At 43.9% G+C, this 17,786-nt stretch overlaps 1 protein-coding gene across 1 annotated transcript; it reads right to left on the reverse strand.

Moving 5' to 3' along the window:
• Nucleotides 1-24: 24 nt before the first annotated feature.
• Nucleotides 25-16,472, reverse strand: SLC3A1 (solute carrier family 3 member 1). Its single transcript, XM_027788545.2, has 10 exons — nucleotides 15,992-16,472; nucleotides 14,605-14,784; nucleotides 13,441-13,595; nucleotides 12,264-12,389; nucleotides 8,904-9,023; nucleotides 7,778-7,902; nucleotides 6,265-6,463; nucleotides 5,367-5,513; nucleotides 2,802-2,918; nucleotides 25-1,982 (listed from the first exon to the last, which is right to left on the reverse strand). Exons 1-10 carry the CDS (start codon nucleotides 16,413-16,415, stop codon nucleotides 1,542-1,544), a joined length of 2,034 nt encoding a protein of 677 aa, XP_027644346.1. The 5' UTR covers nucleotides 16,416-16,472; the 3' UTR covers nucleotides 25-1,541.
• Nucleotides 16,473-17,786: the final 1,314 nt, after the last annotated feature.

Genomic DNA, 17,786 nt, shown 5'->3' on the forward strand with positions numbered 1-17,786 from the left:
TAAGCATACAAGCTAAGAGCTGACTTTCTCCCCTGCCAGATACTACAGAAGTAGCCACCTGCATTAATCAATTTGTTCAGCACAGTTCTGTTCACATAAGCAAGTGGTGCAGCACCGTACAAGCAGAGGTGAAGCACAACAGAAATGTGTAAGGCCTAACCTGTGAAGTTCATGCACGTTGTACAAGCAGCCTTTCCAGTCTTAAGACCTCTATTCCAAGACCACATTTTACACAAGGCAGTAAAACTCCCAAGAAGTGTTTGATTTAAAAGTCTCACTAGGTTCTTCTAAAACTAATTCCCATACATAGGTGCTGATGACTATTGCTCTTCCTAGTTACAGAGTAGCCACTGATCATATGGTGGGATTGAACAACCTGCAAAGAAGAAATGGAGTCTCAAGAATAGGAATTTTAGCTGCACTCTTTCATCTGAGTAGATTCAAAATATTGCAATTACCTTAACTGCATGGTAATCTTAAAGAGGAGGTGCTGGAGTCCCTCTGGAAGACAAGACAAATGCCCCAGAAGGAGATGCCAGTCTTTCCAGAGGATAAAACAAAAAGAATGGCCCTACTACAGCAGCCTGATTCAGAGCTTAGCTGACCTGTGAGCAAGGCATGAACCTGCTACACATTGCTTATTAAGACAGATGCATGGTGAACGCACCTAGGGCCAGTAACTGGTACAAGCAGTTGGTAGAAAATACCCTGTGTGTCTATAAGGTCTTCAAACTGAAACAGAGTTCCCCACAATACCCCCAGGTCCAAAACAGATGCTACCAAGTTAAATGCTTATCCTGCCTGTGTGTCACATAAGCCACTGTAGATGCACCAAATGCAAACCAAAATGTGAAGAGGTATGATGCAGTTCTTACTCTGAACTGATGTATGCACACCTCACCCTCAACCTTATGGTAGAAAAAGAAAGAATAGAATGCAAATGTATTCTGACTCAGTAGGGGCAGAATCAATTGGAAATGCATTCCTAGCATCGGAGCCAGACGTATTTGCTATATTTTGTTCTTTTCCTTATTAACTCTGAGGGTAATCATACTTGTTAGAGTTGAGAAAAGAGGTGAGCCATCACAGCTTTACATACTAGTCTTGCTTGCTTGCTTGCTTGCTGTTTTAAAAAATATAAGGCCACCCTTCAGAATAAGTTTCACAAATCTACAGACTTTTAAAAAGCTACTACGAACTGCTACAGGCTTTCTACTCCACAGGAGCTCTTAATGACGAGCAACTGTAAGGGGCAGCACCCAGGAAGCAACTGTTCTCTTTCCTCACAAAAATCCACACACTTAAAACAAGTTTTTTAGGACAGGTTTACTTTTCTTCTCCACAGACCCTAAGGGGCAGCATATATATACTTACATTGCCAATATAGGTGCGAGACAATTGGGTATCTGTTTTATTTTTCAGAATGTTTATTTTGTACACAAAGTTTTAAAAGCCAAAGAAAACTGACAATTGTTAGCATTTCCCTGAAAGCAACGCTTTCTAAATTAACACAAAAGCTTGGTTGGGTTCTACTCCTGCACTTAACAGTTCACATAGAGTAAATTGAAAGCACTGGAATAACAAGCTTTTTCTGCCACAAAACAATTTCCCTCAAAAGCTTCCATAGTATGAACAGGCTTTGCTGTTTTATATTCAAGGACCAGGCCTTCTCCCGTTTCAGTTTTAATTAGTTTGGTATTGATAGCTTTACCAACATTGCTAAAATTAGTACTTAGTCTTATAACAGCTTCAGATGGAAGGTTAGGAACTATAGCTTTCAGGTCTATTGTTGATTGCTGCCCAAAATTGAGAACCATCATAAACACTCTGTCTAACCCATCCAATTCCCTCACGTACACAAAAACATTACTGTCATTCCAGATATAGCACATCCACCCCCGATGAATGGGGAGCTCGTTGTTGCGAAGTGAAGTTAGCTCTTTATACAGATTCAGGGTTGAGTTGGACCAGGTCATCTGGATCTGCAACAGTCAGCATTAACACCGTCATTTCTTTGCAATGAATGCAGAAAACACTTCTTATCTCTCACGCCCACACAGTCTGCTAAGACAACATCTATTAGAATTCTGTTTTGACAATTATCTCTCTTCAAATTTGTCTGCAAATTCCACTGAAAAACTGCTTTTTCTCCTGTACTTCCTTGGCATTTGTGGAGTGGCAGAGACAGAGGTTATTAGGCATGACAATTTCCCCAGCGCTAATGCTATTTCTTCCTCCCACAATGTCCTTATGGAACCATATATTCAGGAAAAAGCCACAACCATTCAAAGCTTGATACAGAATTTTTTTCATTGAGTCTCATCTACTGAAGTCACAGGGCTTGCTTTGTGTTTTATATTTTTCATATCTTAGATTTATTTCTTTCTGTCTTCAGTTCTGGACAGTACTGTAGATCAGCAAAATTTGTGATTCACTGTTCTACTTATGTTAGAGATGTTCTGTGTTAAGTCCTTGTTACAGGGCCAGTGTTTTCTATACTAATTGAAATGAAGAAAAAAAAGTCAGACCTCAATTTAATGTTAAAAAGATTAAAAGGATGTTAAAGAGCCAAATTGCTACATCTACATCATAATTGCAGTTGTGCTGCTGAAATGAATATAGATGAAAGTAGGCTTCTTGCTGGTGCAAGGATTTCCTTTTCTAATAAAATTTACGAGGATTCAGTGCTTTTTCTTCCCTTGAGTTTGTTCTTACTGCCAATTCCCACTAAGAAGTTAGAGCAAAATAGACATATTAAAATATTTTTAGACTATTAGTTTGTCACACATAGAGATACCTACCTCAACATTTACACTGTGGTAGTCAGAGTGGAGGGGTAACCAGCTACTGTTGCCTTCAGTAAAACCAGCATTAACTCTGCCATCCCACTGCATAGGGGATTTCTCTGGAAAGGTCGCCTAGAAAATTAAGTGGTGACTAGTATATTAAAAAGTTATCCCTTGAACAACATGTTCTCACGTCTTCCAAACGATCATCATTCCAGTACTGCTTTCTTTGGTTTAAGTTAAAACTTAGTAAGGAGGCTGTAATCCTGCTCCAAATCTAAAGAGAAAGTAAGAATCAAGACAGTTCCTGAAACAGACTGGATGGTCTCATGGGTATGGCATCACTGGGTAAAACACAGAATTCCCAGATGACTTTGTTGGAGTTGTTTCCATTTGCAACAGATGGCTGGATACAAGTTTACTAGTGACAGCTAGGAAATTCTGATAAATATCTAGACATGCAGTGAGTGGATAGATGAGGTAATGAGTCCTAAGAAGAGATGCTGTTAAAATAACAGTAAACAACTAGTGAACGCTATTCAGTGTCTGTTCTTTTATAACCATCACACTTTTCACCTTAAAACTCTTCAAGCTTACATTTGCAAGAGGTACAACTTGGACAGGATTGTCTGTTAGAAAGATAAAATTATTTCCGAGTGCAAAAACTTTATTGAAAACCAGCTTTTAGCTGATTAAAAAGTGTCAATGTAGAGTCTGAAGTTCTCATTTGAAGAATTCAGAAGAATTCTGAAAAAGCTTCCTCATTGTTATTGAAGAGCTGCCAAAAGAACTGACACTTAAATTTAATGATATAAGAGGGCATAAAATATTTTGCACGTACTTTGAGTGTTTGTTTTCCATTAAAACTGTTTTTCATATAAAGGGCACTTTCAATACAATCTGTCAGAATAGCAGCTCAACAAAAGAAATTGTCACTTTGCTTTGTGACATTATAAGTAACGGGTTTCTCCTTTTAGCATGCTCTGAAAAGCAGGGGGAAAAAAAATTTCTAAGTTTTCAACACTGGTAACTCTCCCTTTCATCTTTACCTCTCTTAGCTTCTCCTGAAGCATTTCAGATGCTGGGTCTAAAAACTATACCCTGAGCAAATACTCTCCATCTTTCCAAGACACCCATTAATCAGGGAATCTTCCTCTCCAGATTGAGCGAAGAGTGGCTTTGCATTGTTACAAAGCTGTGAGCCGCAGGGTAGCCACTAAAAGAGAGTAAACCCTGAGGAGCCAAGGGCAAGCCACTTCTCTGAAGAGTATCATTCTGTCAGCAGTAATCAGCAGCGGTATGAAAATGAAGGAGATATTTTGACCTAGGTGTTTCTCAGAAGAAATGAGATTTCCTTTTAAATCGGAGAATCATTTCCTCACACCTGAATCAGCCAAACCTGGCAATGATCCCGTGCTGCTTTAAGTACCTCTTTCCCTTGACACAAAGCTAGCCAACACCACCGGTAACATCATCAGAGGCTGTCTCATTCCCTAACAGAGGCTTTCCACAGGGAAACCAGCATCTGCCATAGGACCGTGCACGGTCCTCAAATATGGTCATGAAAGGCAGTGCTGAGCTGTTCCCTTTTGGGCAGGATCTTTGCCAGTCATGGCCACACGTCTTGGACAACAAGACACAACAGAAGTCAGGTGTGATCACAGAAGAGACAAGAAATTACGGGGGCTGAACGTGAAAGCTTTGAAGGTACACAGGTCAGCACTGCAAAACGCACACTTTGTTTAATCCCTTAACCCTGAACAAACTTCTGAAAATGTCTGTAATCTAACAAACATCCTGTCGTGTGTTACTTCTAGCTACGATCAAGTGAGCTAGGCGCCTGGCTCCCAGGCTCGGGTATCTAAATCCTTTATAGAAAGGGATCTAAAAGACGGATCAAAAACCCCTGCATGACAAGCAAAAGCCACTTCTGCTTGCCGCCAGGCAATGCCAAGCAGGACTGGTCTGTACACCCACTCCTTTCCGGAGATCCCTTCTTCAGAGCTTGGGCACATTGTGGAGGGCTGTGGCTTAGGCATGTGCCTTTGCACAGTCAGAGGAAGCGGTCTGCAGGAGATGTGACTGTGGCTACGGTTTCTCTTAAACCCTGCTTTCCTTTAAATAGCAGCCAAGAAATAATGGACTTTGACACAGCAATTAGGGTACCACTGTGGGAGGAAGGAGATAATGACCCGGTTCCCCTCGCCTCGGATGACTGCCACACACCCCTCCTAACCACCAGCCCAGGCCCAGTGTTGGCACTTGCTGCCCTTTCTACTGAAGCGAAGCAAAGCGACACCACTGCAAACCATGCAAGACTGATTTGGCAGAGGACAGAAATCAGGGACCATGGCTGCAGTCTAGCAGTTTAGATACACAGCAAGGTCTTGTTTCTGGTCTCTGGCCTGGCCATTTCCACATGCCGTCCGATGGTTTTGCCATGGGGAACACAGAAAACCATGTCAACAGTGAGAAGAGAAAGACTGAGTTTGGTTAACAGAACAAAAGTTCTAATTTTGAAAGTTCTATTGCTTGGAACTAAACAAGAACAAGACCAGAGTTTCTATACTCTTCACTTACATTTTCTGAGGCAATGTTCTCCATACCTATTTCTTCGCCATAGTAAGTTACAGGAGTACCAGGGAGGGTTAAAAGCAGCATGTTCATAACATTGACATACTCCTTCCCAATCCGAGATGAAATCCGGGCAGCATTAGGGCTTCCAACCTGAACAAAATATCATTCTCTTAAACACATCTTATAAAATTCCATGCATATGTGAAATTGATTAAGAAATTTAACAAGGCAGTAGCTGTTTTGGTATTTTTTGTATTTTCCCTCCAGCCTTGTAAGGGCAATTATCTTTTTTATCTTGGTGCCAGTACAAACTTCTGCCGCGAATGATTTAGCACACAGAAGCCCTGCCAGCAGCGACGACGCAGAAGAGCCGAGAGATAACAAATAACAACTCTCCACGTTAGAGTCCCTTTAGATTTCTGACATTTTCTCTGCTGTGTGAAGGTGGTACTTGTTTTGAAAAGATCTTTTGCACATCCCAAACGTGCTTCCTAGCAAAGACCAGCAAGGTTTTAAGTTAACTGCCCTCAGCTGCCTGCTCTGTTCTTCCCCGGCCCTAGGAGGTTTCCGGAATCCATTGCAATGAGTCAGTTTATGGCCAAAGATAATTGTACCAAGCCCATCCTCACTGGTGGTTTAGTCCAACACCCTGTGCTACATGGGAGACACTGAGGGAGAGACATGATCATCAGTACTCTTCCGGCCGGTGCCAACAACTGGCCACAGCAGCTGAGAATTTTGCGTAGAGATCTGCTGCAGCTCAGCCATGGGCTCAGGCTGCTGCTGATCCCACTGACATCGGTGGTGGGAGGGGCGTCTGTGTGGTGGTCTGTCATCGTAAGAGGAACTATCACCTATAGGGACAAGCCTTTCCTATATGAGGTTGGCCTAGAACCCTTACCGCCCAGTTTGGCCACTTTCCTGCAGGCATGTTCTTCATCCACAAGTTGACAGCTTCAGAAATACTGTTGCCCGATAGATTTTTCATATTAATTAGGTTGAAATTGAAGGGAAAATCTGCTTCTTGGATAAAAGTTGTTCCATAATACATCATTGTTGCTTCAATGTCTTCCTTTCCATCACCATCAGAACCCATAAATCTACAAAGTACACAAATACCTTTTTTGGCTCATTCTTGGTTTGCACAGAGCAGAAGGAAGCTAGGAGTGGTGTTGGACACACATACAGAATAATACAGTATTAAGAATTACATCCACTTCCCTCGTCCCCATCAAAAACAATTAATACAGAAAAACCAATACTTTGTAAAGCAGACAAGGAGAAACACTCAGAAATTTCTGGAGAGAAGTCTACAAGAGTCAATGCAAGGTTGTAAGTATCTGACTGAAGTTATCTTTCTGAATCCACATCCACACATGTCATTCCAGCAATTTCTGTACTTTCCTTTACAGAAAAGGACCTGGGGGTCCCCCAAGCTGAAGAAGAGTCAGCAATGTGCCCTTGCAGCCACGGTGGCTAATGGCATCCTGGGCTGCGTTAAGCTGGCTGTGTTGCCAGCTGATGAAGGAAGGCGATCCTTCCCCTCCACTCAGCACTGGTGAGGCCACATCTAGAGTACTGTGTCCACCTGGAGTACTGTTCTGGGCTCCCCAGTACAACAGAGACATGGAACATTCCGGAGAGGATCTAGCAAAAGGCCACTAAGACCGTTAAGGGACTGCAGCATCTCTCCTATGGGGAAAGGCTGAGAGAAGTGGGACTGCTGCGTCTGGAGAAGTCTCAGGGGCATCTCATATGTAAACACATGAAGGGAGGGTGCAAAAACGACACAGCCAGGTTCTTCTCAGCGGTGCCCAGTGCCAGGACCAGGGGCAACGGGCACAAACTGAGACACAGGAGGTTCCCTCTGAACATCAGGAAACTCCTTTTCACTGTGAGGGTGATTGAGCCACAGGTTTCCTGGGGAGGTTGTGGAGTCTCCATTCTTGGCCATGCTCAAAAGCCGGCTGGCAAACCCCTGAGCAACCGGCTCTAGGTGGTACTGATGAGGGCCGGGGGGGACCAGATCACCTCCTCAGGTCCCTTCCCAACTCAGCCATTCTGTGATTTCAACAACCTCTGACCATGTGTCTGACGTTCCCTGCGCTGTTAATACTATACAATAAATCAGCCACAGGGCTGGTTAACGTCAGTGTCTCTGTGATCCACACGGCTGCCCGCCCTGCTTGCTCTCCTACAGCCTGCAGGTACAGCACAGCTGCTGGGGCCACTTCATCTCCTTTCCCTTGTCCATTAGGGGAGAGATAGCATAGCCTACGCACCACCGTCTGCATTTGCGGAAGAAAACTTTTTATTGCATATTATGTTATTAAACACACCCTACCCCCATTTCACTGTTAGCAAGAGGGTTACAAATATTAGAGAAAAAAATCACTAGCTGTAATACTAATTACCTGTATCGGCCAGGTTCGCTGCTGAACTGATTCATGGTTTGACGGAAGCTGCGGATGATATCATGCATACCCACCTGCGTGGTCGTGTAGTCATGGTAGAGCTGCGAATAGGCTGTGATACTCTCCTTAAAGGAGGATACAATATTTCCCATTAGTTCAGCAATATTTTAATTTCACAACTCTCCAAATTCTTCCCATCCTTTCCTGATGAGACAATGCACCAGCCCAGATAAATTTTAAGTGAAATGAGTTAAGCATACCAACACTAACGGCACAGAGCCGAACTGCACTTAGGAAACTATGGATAATGACAGCAGAGGGCTGATTAGTTTGGATTTCAGGAGGGAGAGTCTACCGGCAGCACTGCCCGGCCAAGTCCACCTGCAGCAGCGAGCACAGCAGGTGCTGCAGCCACACGCCGGGCTGGAAAGATGGACAATGCTGTTGTGGGAACTTACAAAGGCAACAATACTTGCAGAGCTCACCGGTTTTATGCAATCCCCAGCACCGCAGGGGAACAGTGTCTTAGTGCTGGCACTATCTGGGAACATCACCAAGTTCACTACCTCAACAAAAGCAAATAGCATAAATAACAGGGTGCATGCTTCTGAACGTGTCTGGCCACCTCGCACTGTGACATGCTGCCGGTACGAGGCTGGTTTTGTTTTAATCTAATTCCTACTAGCAATATCAAAGAAATATGTGCTATGGCTGCTACAGAACCCCAAGCAGGCAAGAGCTCTGAGCTTACCTCCTGTAGCGGGCTCCCCAAAGACAACCAATCAACTCTTACAGTCTTTTTAGAATATAAATTGAAAAGCAAATTATTTTAAACAGAAAATTCAGAGCAACAGCGTCAGAACAGAAATAACAAAGTGTGTATGGACAATTCACCCACCCACAGCACTCCTGCCTGCAGGTACCTCGCTGACCTACACCCCAGCGCTCGGGCTCCTTCCTCGTGTGTGTGCTCCTGCAGAGCCCAGGAGCCACCTGCCCGCCATGGGACACAGCTGACCTGGTCTTCCCAACGCCACAATTAAGATCCAAGAGAGTAAAAACATACATTATCTTGCCCCAGCAGGAAATAAAGGAAGAAAGGGCAAAGACAGAAAATATACGTTACTGGATTCTGGGACTTGTTCACTTGAGGTTCATCTCGGAGATGCGTTGCTTCTAAAAGAAATTTAACAGCGCTGAAACTAAATCCATCAATTCCTTTGCTGAGCCAAAATTTGATAATATCCTAGACAAAGGTAAAAATTGGAAAGTCCAAGTGAGCTCACCCCTTTCAAAATAGTATATGCTCAAAAAGAAAAGTAAACCTATTAGGAGATATTAATATGTAAGATTTTATTTTTTGACTTCTACTTCAAATTTTACTAGAAGTTAAAGGGAATCACATTAATCTAAGGTCAAACAAAGATCTATATAAAGCATCTCTTAAGCTTTCATCCAGGATAAAAAAAGAAAAACTGGTCTGTAACTTCTCTCGTAATTCACGAGACCAAAGGCAGGGCATGCCTTGCTGAAACCTGTTTCTAATCCCATCCATCAAAACAATCAGGCTCTTGCGAAGTGCTGCTGTTGGTGAACACCCAACCTGGCTGCACACGGTGAGAACACATTGGCTCAAATACGCGGGAATATGTTGTTCTGCACAGACCTTGGGCCACTGATTTTCTTTTTATACAACAGAACTCTTAAAATGTTTGTTCTCTCTTATTTGACTGACGTGAAATTTCTTATTTTCAGGCTTATTTGTTGATTTGCAGGAACACGAACAAATCATTATCCAAGTTAACTGCTATCGATTTGCAATTTCACTATGAAATTCAGAGGTTAGTCACTACCAGCAAAATTACATCCTACTTCAGTAGCTGTTATATTACTACAGTTTAAATTGTTGTAGTTTTAACAAACAACTCTAAAGTTCAGTCCCTCTGGAGTGGTTTCTTCAAATGTTCTTTTACACCAGATACTTTTCTTCATCTGAGGACAAAATTATTTTTTTTCCGAGACAGCTATTCAATTGCCTTTTTTAAAAAATGTCTGAAGTACATTTGCCTGAATCGGCTGGAGTAGAACCAGCCCACACTCAGGCTTTAGAGATTCTTGTTTGGCAAATAAAGACTCCTCCTTGCTGAGCTGTACTTTCTCATTGAGCCATTCTTAAAACAGCAGCCCTCGATATAGTGTCTGACCAATACTGCAGGCACCAAAAATTAAATTCATGCTTATGCATGTGCTCATCACAAAAAACAAGGCCAGGTACCAGCAATGCAAACATCAAGCACTGATGCACCACTCACCGAGACTGATCTACTTTTATTTATGTAAGAAAGCTGCAACATGCTGGCTGCTAACTTTCATTGCTCTTGCATGCCCTGTGGCTAAACCAAAGGTCTGCCCTTCTCTAGAAGAGCCTGTTTGCTTCCTGCTCGGTCCTCCAAACCTTCTGAAACAGGATTTTGAATTAAAATACTAGAAAAAGATTATCCTTTAACATGCTGGAGCAAGTAACAATGTTCCTAAGCATTTACCAAAGTTTGGTGTTACCGGGACACACCAACTAGTTTTATTTCTCTGCACAGGAAATGCAGCATCTATTTGCTGCTGGAGCTTCAGCAATGTTTCAGGTACCATTAAAAAAAACTAGCCAAGACCACTGAAAAGTAGGCGTAATGCTAGGAGAAAAGGTGCCACTGGCAAGACACAGCATTAAGGGAAGCATCAAGGCTCAGAGAGGTTACTAGTGGAGTTCTTCAAGGATCAGTCTCGAGAGCAGTCTCATTTCACGCTTCAGTTAACAAGTATCACCAGAAATGTTTTGTTTCTTTGTGCATATGCAGTGCCCAGGGTGAGGGGAGAAGCCCCGCAGAGACAGTGATACCATCACAGCAAAACTGGGCAGCTGTGAAGCTCTGCCAAAGAAATGCACCAAAATTCAGCAGTACAAAGTAGCGAACACTTAAGGACTAAATCAAAACACGAAGTAGCCGTACTACTCGATGGGGTATAACTTTGGGGGGGGGGGGGGGGGGGGGGGCAGAAAGCAGCAATTGTCAGACTCCCCATGTTCAGGGCCACTTCCCCGTATTTTAATGAATTACACATCATCTGCTGGGAAGAGACGTGATGCAGACAGGAATGAGGTTTCAGCAGAGTACCAGCACCTTGCCTTGGTGAAGCACTCTCTCTGTGAAGCTGTCCAACTGTCTCTCCCCTGTAAAGTCATCAGAGATGCAGACAGATCGAAACTCACTATCTCCCCTTTATCCACAAGCCCAGGCATTCCTCCATTCAAATCAGCATCACCTCACTTTCCCGAAAATGCAGACATCTCTTTGCTAAAGCAAGGTGTGTCTCCAGGTTTGACTGGCTAATTAACAGCCCTTCTATCAACAGAGATAAAACCTTCTCTCCACTTGAGTGATTCAGCTCTTTCAGCAACAGGCTTCAGTGCAAGAGCAGCTCTATGTTTGATGTCAATCTTTCCCTTCATCATTGTCCTTCATGCAACAGCCCAAAGCACCAAGTACTTTCACCCTCGGCTCTTGATGGAGACTAAGGATGAAAGCAGTTAACTGCTCCCAGACAGCGGGCATGTTGGATTGTTTTGAGTGCTAGCACCAGCTTCAAAGCAAGTAACAGCAATCTTGGGACACAGGTGGAGAAGTACCTGTGCCATTGTACAAGATTCGGCTCAGATATCTTTTCCATTCAATTTGTTTAATTCTGCATTTGAGAAAAACCTGAGGCTGGAAGCGCTGTGAGGAGCAAGTAGCAGCTAAACAAAGGGATGGAGAGTCTCACTTCAGGGAAGACTTGAGAGCCCACCCCATTTAATCTATATTAACAAAAGCTGAAGGGAGGTGTTGTCAGAGCTGTAAAACAAACAAGCATAAACAAGGGTGGGAAAAGCTATTTCAGCCGAAAGTTTGATTCATAGAGCATAAATAGTTTGCCAGTAAAGTTAGGCTGAAAAGCAGAGTGCTCCTGAAGCATCAAAGCAATTTTAAGATAGCCTTTAGTGGGAACAGAAACGGAAAGGGAGCTCACTTTAAAGTGCACCAGCCTGTTCCAAAACTTCATCAAGGTCTTGCCAGGCACTTGTGAGAGCAGGTGACACTTAAGCCAGCAAAAAAAGCAATAGTCATACCTTCTTAAAACCAGAGGACTGCAACACCACCCGCTGCCAGTACTTCCACTCAAGGACAATTTTATTTGGGGTTTTTGTTTCGGTTGCTTGTTTGCTTTTATATTAAAAAGACTTGAAACTCCAATGCTGGAAGCAGTACAGCGTAAAGCTTGAATTTTGCTTATAAACTTAATGTTTGTCTAGACACCTTTTTGTTTCCATTGTTTACATACGTGGCAATCCTTGAATTGCTTCCAACTAGATTGTAAATTGTGTATCACAAACAATCAGGGAAATTAGAAAGAGCTGTTTTGCTATTGGCACAGCAGCGGGTTACGTACTTACATGGATTTCTTGTTGGACAGCAAGGTTGTGAAAATTTAAGTCTGGCTGTTCTTTCCCAAACTGATGATAATAACATTGCTTTCTCACATCATCAAACTGCCAACTGGAATTTCCAAAGACACTGACCTGCTCATACAAGGGAAGGGAATAATCAGAACTAATTTAACAAACATTTACTCCTATGCATACTTTAAGATGTGGTGCATTACAAGCATGTAATAAAGCACAAAATGCTTGATCAGTGGACTAAATTTTGAGTAAATTTTGGTACTTATGTTTTACATTTCCCTCCCACTTGTTGCTCTCCCTTTAGTTGTGCTTCGCCGCATGTATTTCTTGTTCAGTGTTCCGGGTTTGTTTTTTTGGTGTTTTTTTCTTTTTCTTTTTTTTAAGTAGACTTTCACTGGGAATTATTCAGACCAGAGGAGCAAGCATGGGTGGGAACATTTCTCTTGGGATTGTTTTTCCTAAAACTTATTAAAAATAGCTTTAGTTAACTGAAAGCTTTCTGCAATCTGGTATTCTCCCTTGAAGCGCTAACACCAGTCAGCCTGTTAAAATGTTAACTTTACCATAATCTCTGTAATAAGAAATTCCAAAAGCTAAGACAGCTCTTAAAGACTTGAAGTCTAGAGAAAAAAATTCACTAGTAGGTAAAAAATATTAATTCCACCTTGAGTTTCTAGAATATACAAGTTCCTAATCATGCACCATCAGTTCAAATCTCAAATAAATATATTTGAAATAGGTAACACCTGGCCTGAACACCTTCCAGAAAAAGAAAAAAGCCAAGGACATGCTGTTTTGTTTCCCTCCCCACCAGTTATCATTTCAGAGGAGCGGAGATGAAGTTTCAGGAGCGGAGTGCCCAGACACAGAAGGCGGCACACGTGAACAACCTGTGCACAGCTATCCCCTTTTGTGTTTAACAAGTGAAGATTTATCACTGAGGTAAAGAAAAGTAAATTTTAAAATTTTCTTTGACCTAGGAACTCCTCCTCCACCCCGAGGTGGTTTAAATCTTAACCTGCACTAGCTCGTTTAGTAACACCAGTTTGTAGCCCGCAACAGTCATTTCTAACCCAGCGTGCACTGGGACAGTTCCGTTACGGTGGCTTTTGCTATGTGGCAGTCTGCAGCCAGCCCGGGGTTAGCACGTGTCCCTTCCCGTGTTTACCCAGTTGTTCGGAGGAGCGACCGCTCCAGCAGCCTGCGTGCAGTCCCGCCAGATGTAGTAGTCCGTGTACTTCCCGGTCCGATTGCGGCTCAGCTGAAACCATCGGTGTTTGTCACTTGTGTGGTTTGGTATTAAATCCATTATCAACTTAAGCCCTTAAAAATCAAACCATAAAAAACCCCAAACGTTAAGTTTAAGACAAAGTTCACATTTTTTCTTAATGCAGCATCAGAAGAGTTTGGGCTTCTTCCATGCCAGAGGTCTAGCAAAGGAGAGGGGCAAAAAACCCACAAAAAGCCCCAGACTACCAGCACAGACTAAGCGGAGTCTGCAAGTAGCTACAGCGTGTCTTGTTAGTGCTGATCCCCCCAGCCCATTGCTGGGGAGGGAACAAAAGGGGAGGGAAAAAATCAGAACAGATCTCTGCTGTTAGGAACCACTTCCACTAACGCTGACTTCAACATCTGCCTCCCAGCTCCCAGGTGGGAAGGGCACTTCGCCCGTCTGGCATCAGTGAACACACATTCTCCCTCACCCTTCCCAAAGCCTGGACATTTTTAGAAATCCTAAACATTTTCAGGACCGGCAAACCGTTTCCTACCCAGCCTGGCAACTGTTAGGGGAAAGGCTTGAGCAAGCATTTGGTCTAAGGCATACGGGCTCCAACTGAGGATGCAGGCGCAGGAAGGAAGCGTGTGTTCCCTCCCGGCCCTGTAACTGTTTTCCTGCTTTCTTCAGAAAGCAGCCGGACACAAAATTCAGCCAGAAACAACTCTGCCTTGATCCCCCAGGCCATTGGCACCCGCACCGTATACACCAGGGGGCACAGCCGGTACCTCAGCCCGCCACCCATGACCATCCTCAGAGGGGACCATGCCTTGCAGAGGACGTACGGCTGCCCCACAGGGCTCCTGCAGCTCCCCGCGCCCCCCACCCTGCTCCCAGCGCTATCCGGGACCCAAGGGCAGGGCAGGGCAGTCACGGCGGAGCTAACACGTACCCTTCACCGGCACCTCCACCTGCTTCTGCTCCATGCCACCGGGGGGGAGTTGCCAGATTCAAATACTGAAATCTCAGATCATAACCTAGCACTACCAGGTACATCTGTATAATATAAGCGAACATCTTTTTAACGGAGTTATTTTGCTTGGAGTTGCAGCTTACCTCTGTCATGAATGGCTGCAAGCAGATTCTCAAAATCTTTCATTGATCCAAACATGGGATCAATATCATAGAAGTCTTCAGCTCCATATCCAAGGTCTTTTAAGGGAGACTTGTAGAAAGAGGTCATCCAGATGGTTTTTATATTCAAATACGCAATATGGTCCAGTTTTTCTTGGATACCTGTTTAAAAGAAAAGTGTATCATCTCTTTAGGAAAGACAAAATATTTTTGTTGAAATAAGTTTGCCATGGGCTTTCAGTCAGACAGTACACAGGTCCCTCTGATACACAACCGTCCCATTTTCACCGATGTCAGGTAGCAGGGCAGTCTACGTTTCTTCAGGGACAGCATAAGATCACAGCACATAAACCATTTGAAGCCACTTTTACAAGGAAGATAAAGCAGAAATTTAAAAAATCAGATTAAAACGAATTTCTATTCTGTATTACAGAACTATTTACAGTTTCGTTTAATAAATCTAACAATCACTCCTAAAAACATGCTCCTATGTTTTGCTAGGATGCAGCAACAGCATTGCTTTCCCATTTCAAGGGATATCAATTAATCCTCAGACCACCCAAGGGGAAGCACATTTTTAATGCAAAAATGACAGGGTTTCCCGGCCCTAGGAAAAGTCTCTTACAGGTTTTTTTTCTGCTGTTTTCTGTAAAGGACACACTCCAATTTTCCCTAGTATTTTTAAAGCCAAGTCTTTCCCATCTTCCTGACGTGTTACTGCTGGCATGCAACTACAGAAACAGTTTCTTCTCGTCACTTGCCAGTAGAGTACGTAATACTAGCGCTTCTGGTTTAGAAATGTATTGTCCCTGTGGTGCTGAGCCTTCCCTTTCTGAAACTTAGCTCAGCTGCTGGCAAGTGGCATTGCCTCGGTATCAGGTACCCCTCCTCAGCGCACTCAGAGCTCAAAAACACCTGGACCATGAACAAAAAGTAACGCATCATCCTCTCCTCTTTGTCATTTTTATTTTCCCTCACTCTCGTTATGGAAAGGCAGCCAACCTAACACGACAAAGTGCTCTGCACCACCCATCCTCTGGAGTGACCTCAGTTTTGTGGAAACTTTACTCTGCCAGCAGCCTTGCTGCTGCTTGCTCTCGGCCCCACTTCCAAACGTCCGTGCTAACCCCAGCCTCAGACCCAGCGACTTGAGCAAGCGACTCCTCGATTATTTTTTTTTTTCAGGACAATGGGAGTTGCCATTAATAACTGGTCAGGGAACTTCCCTTCTCCATTAGGGTGGCTTTGGAGAGTATGGTGATTGGTGATTTATATATATATATATATATCTATGTATATACACACGTACACACAGAGACAACTGCCACACAGCTCTGCAAATACCTGGAAGGAATGGAAATTCACCCACCTTTCAGATCCCCATTCCCGTCCATGTTGCTGTCCTTGAAGGATCGAGGATAGATCTGATAAATTGGACTAGCCTGCCACCAGTCAAGGCACTTTGGAGAGAGCGCAATAATCGCAATTGTAGCCCCCACAAGCACCACGGCAGCAGCAATTACAAGCCAGAAGAGAATCTCCCTGGTGACTCTGTAGCGGGCTTGGCTGGAGAACTTCAGCAGAACTTCCTTTGGCATCCCCGCATAGGGCTTTAGCACTGGCTCCTCTGCAGCTGCTGGGGCCACATCAACAGTGCAGGTTTTTGGCATTTCTTGGCTACTGGTATCTGTCTCCTTGTCATCAAGAGCCTCATTTTGAACAAATCCGTTGTTCTCCACACCCCTCTTCTCACTCAGCTCCATAGACAAGCTCTTGGTTTCCTCCTCGACCATTTCACTTCACAGGTCTTATCCTGGAAACTCCGTCCACAGCAGGGAAGCGTTGCCAACACACCTTTGTTCAGTGAAACAAGAAGCAGCAGAATTAGCATCTGGGTTTATAATCAATCCTGAGCAACTGGTCAAAGTTCAGAAAGAGACAAGAAGGGCAAAGTGCTCCTGCTCTTCTGCGAAATAGGCATCTTCAGCAAGATAACAAGACGCTACTAGAAAGAGCAGTCTTCCAGCTAAGTGAGCTTATTGCTCGTACCAGTCAAGCAGTTGCTTGCTGTTGCTCCCTCCAGTATACCAAACTTGTGTTCCTTTTGACTGTAGGGGAAAATCTCGGGGCTTTAACAACTGAAAGGTTTAGTAAATGTGCGGTCCTGGGCTCCCCTGCCTGAAGCAGTCTGAGCATTAATGAGCCATTTAACACGGGCAGCAAGGGAATGAGGTGTTGATAACTTCTGGCCCAAAACTAACTAAGAAAAGATACAAAGGCTGGTTGTGCTTTGTTTTTCTAAGCTGTGAGAAACAAAACTCTCCAAACTAACCTAAACCAGCCCACCCACAACCTTAAGCAGTAGGAAGGCACATACCGATCCCGTGATTCACAGCATGTGACAGGTTGCTACACCCAGAGCTGTCCCTGGGTCTGGACAGGATAGCTCTCTCCAGGCACAAGCAAGACTCAAGAGGGAAAAACCTACTGGCCACTACTAAAATATCTGCTGGGTTTTTTTTTTAAACTTGTTTAAGGTGAAGTGACACCTCCCTTCTCCCTCTTTACCCCCTGTCTACTGCTCTAGGCAGGAGAAAGCTTTGCCCAAAGTCAGCACAAGCACGCACGGGTTCACACACGTGTGCCCCAAGCCCCAGCTGCCCTGGAGCCAGCGAGGCCACATCAGCCAGGGCATCCCCTCCAGCCCCTGCCCTCTACCCAGGCACACCAGAGGAAACGCAAAGCAACACGTGTTTGCCAAGGAGCTGCCTTATCACATGTAAAAAACAGACACCTGCCCATGACCACAGGGTCAGGGTCCCAAGGAAACTCCCACGGGCAAACAGCAGTGGAGAAAAGGTTGGGTTTGCCCTCATAAAAGTATTTGTTATGTTTGCCTGAAACCATGAAAGAAATTTACAAGCTAATGACTGAAAAAAATCCAGCATGCAATATTCCAAGGATTCAAAAATGTGCTATTTATTCAGTAGCTGAGCTAAGAAGAGGTCTCTGTCGGGTTTAACTCTTTTCTTCCCCTTCCTCACAGTAGTGCCTGGCAGCAACCTTGGCCTGTGCAAAGTCAGGTGGTTGCGGGAGCATTTGAGATAATGGCAGTAGTTTCAGTGCCTGTAGCTCAGTATTGCTGGGAAACTCAGAAGTGGGAA

This window comes from Falco peregrinus, chromosome 11, assembly GCF_023634155.1.
Source record: "Falco peregrinus isolate bFalPer1 chromosome 11, bFalPer1.pri, whole genome shotgun sequence".
NCBI classification, from domain to species: Eukaryota; Metazoa; Chordata; class Aves; order Falconiformes; family Falconidae; genus Falco; species Falco peregrinus.

Coding starts and splice junctions, on each gene's coding strand:
- SLC3A1 (XM_027788545.2), bottom strand. CDS start 16,415: ATGGTCGAGGAGGAAACCAAGAGCTTGTCTATGGAGCTGAGTGAGAAG. Junction 5,514..6,264: donor GAAAGTGGCCAAACTGGGCG/GTAAGGGTTCTA, acceptor TATTTTGTTCAG/GTTGGAAGCCCTAATGCTGC. Junction 2,919..5,366: donor AGAACATTGCCTCAGAAAAT/GTAAGTGAAGAG, acceptor TTAATTTTCTAG/GCGACCTTTCCAGAGAAATC.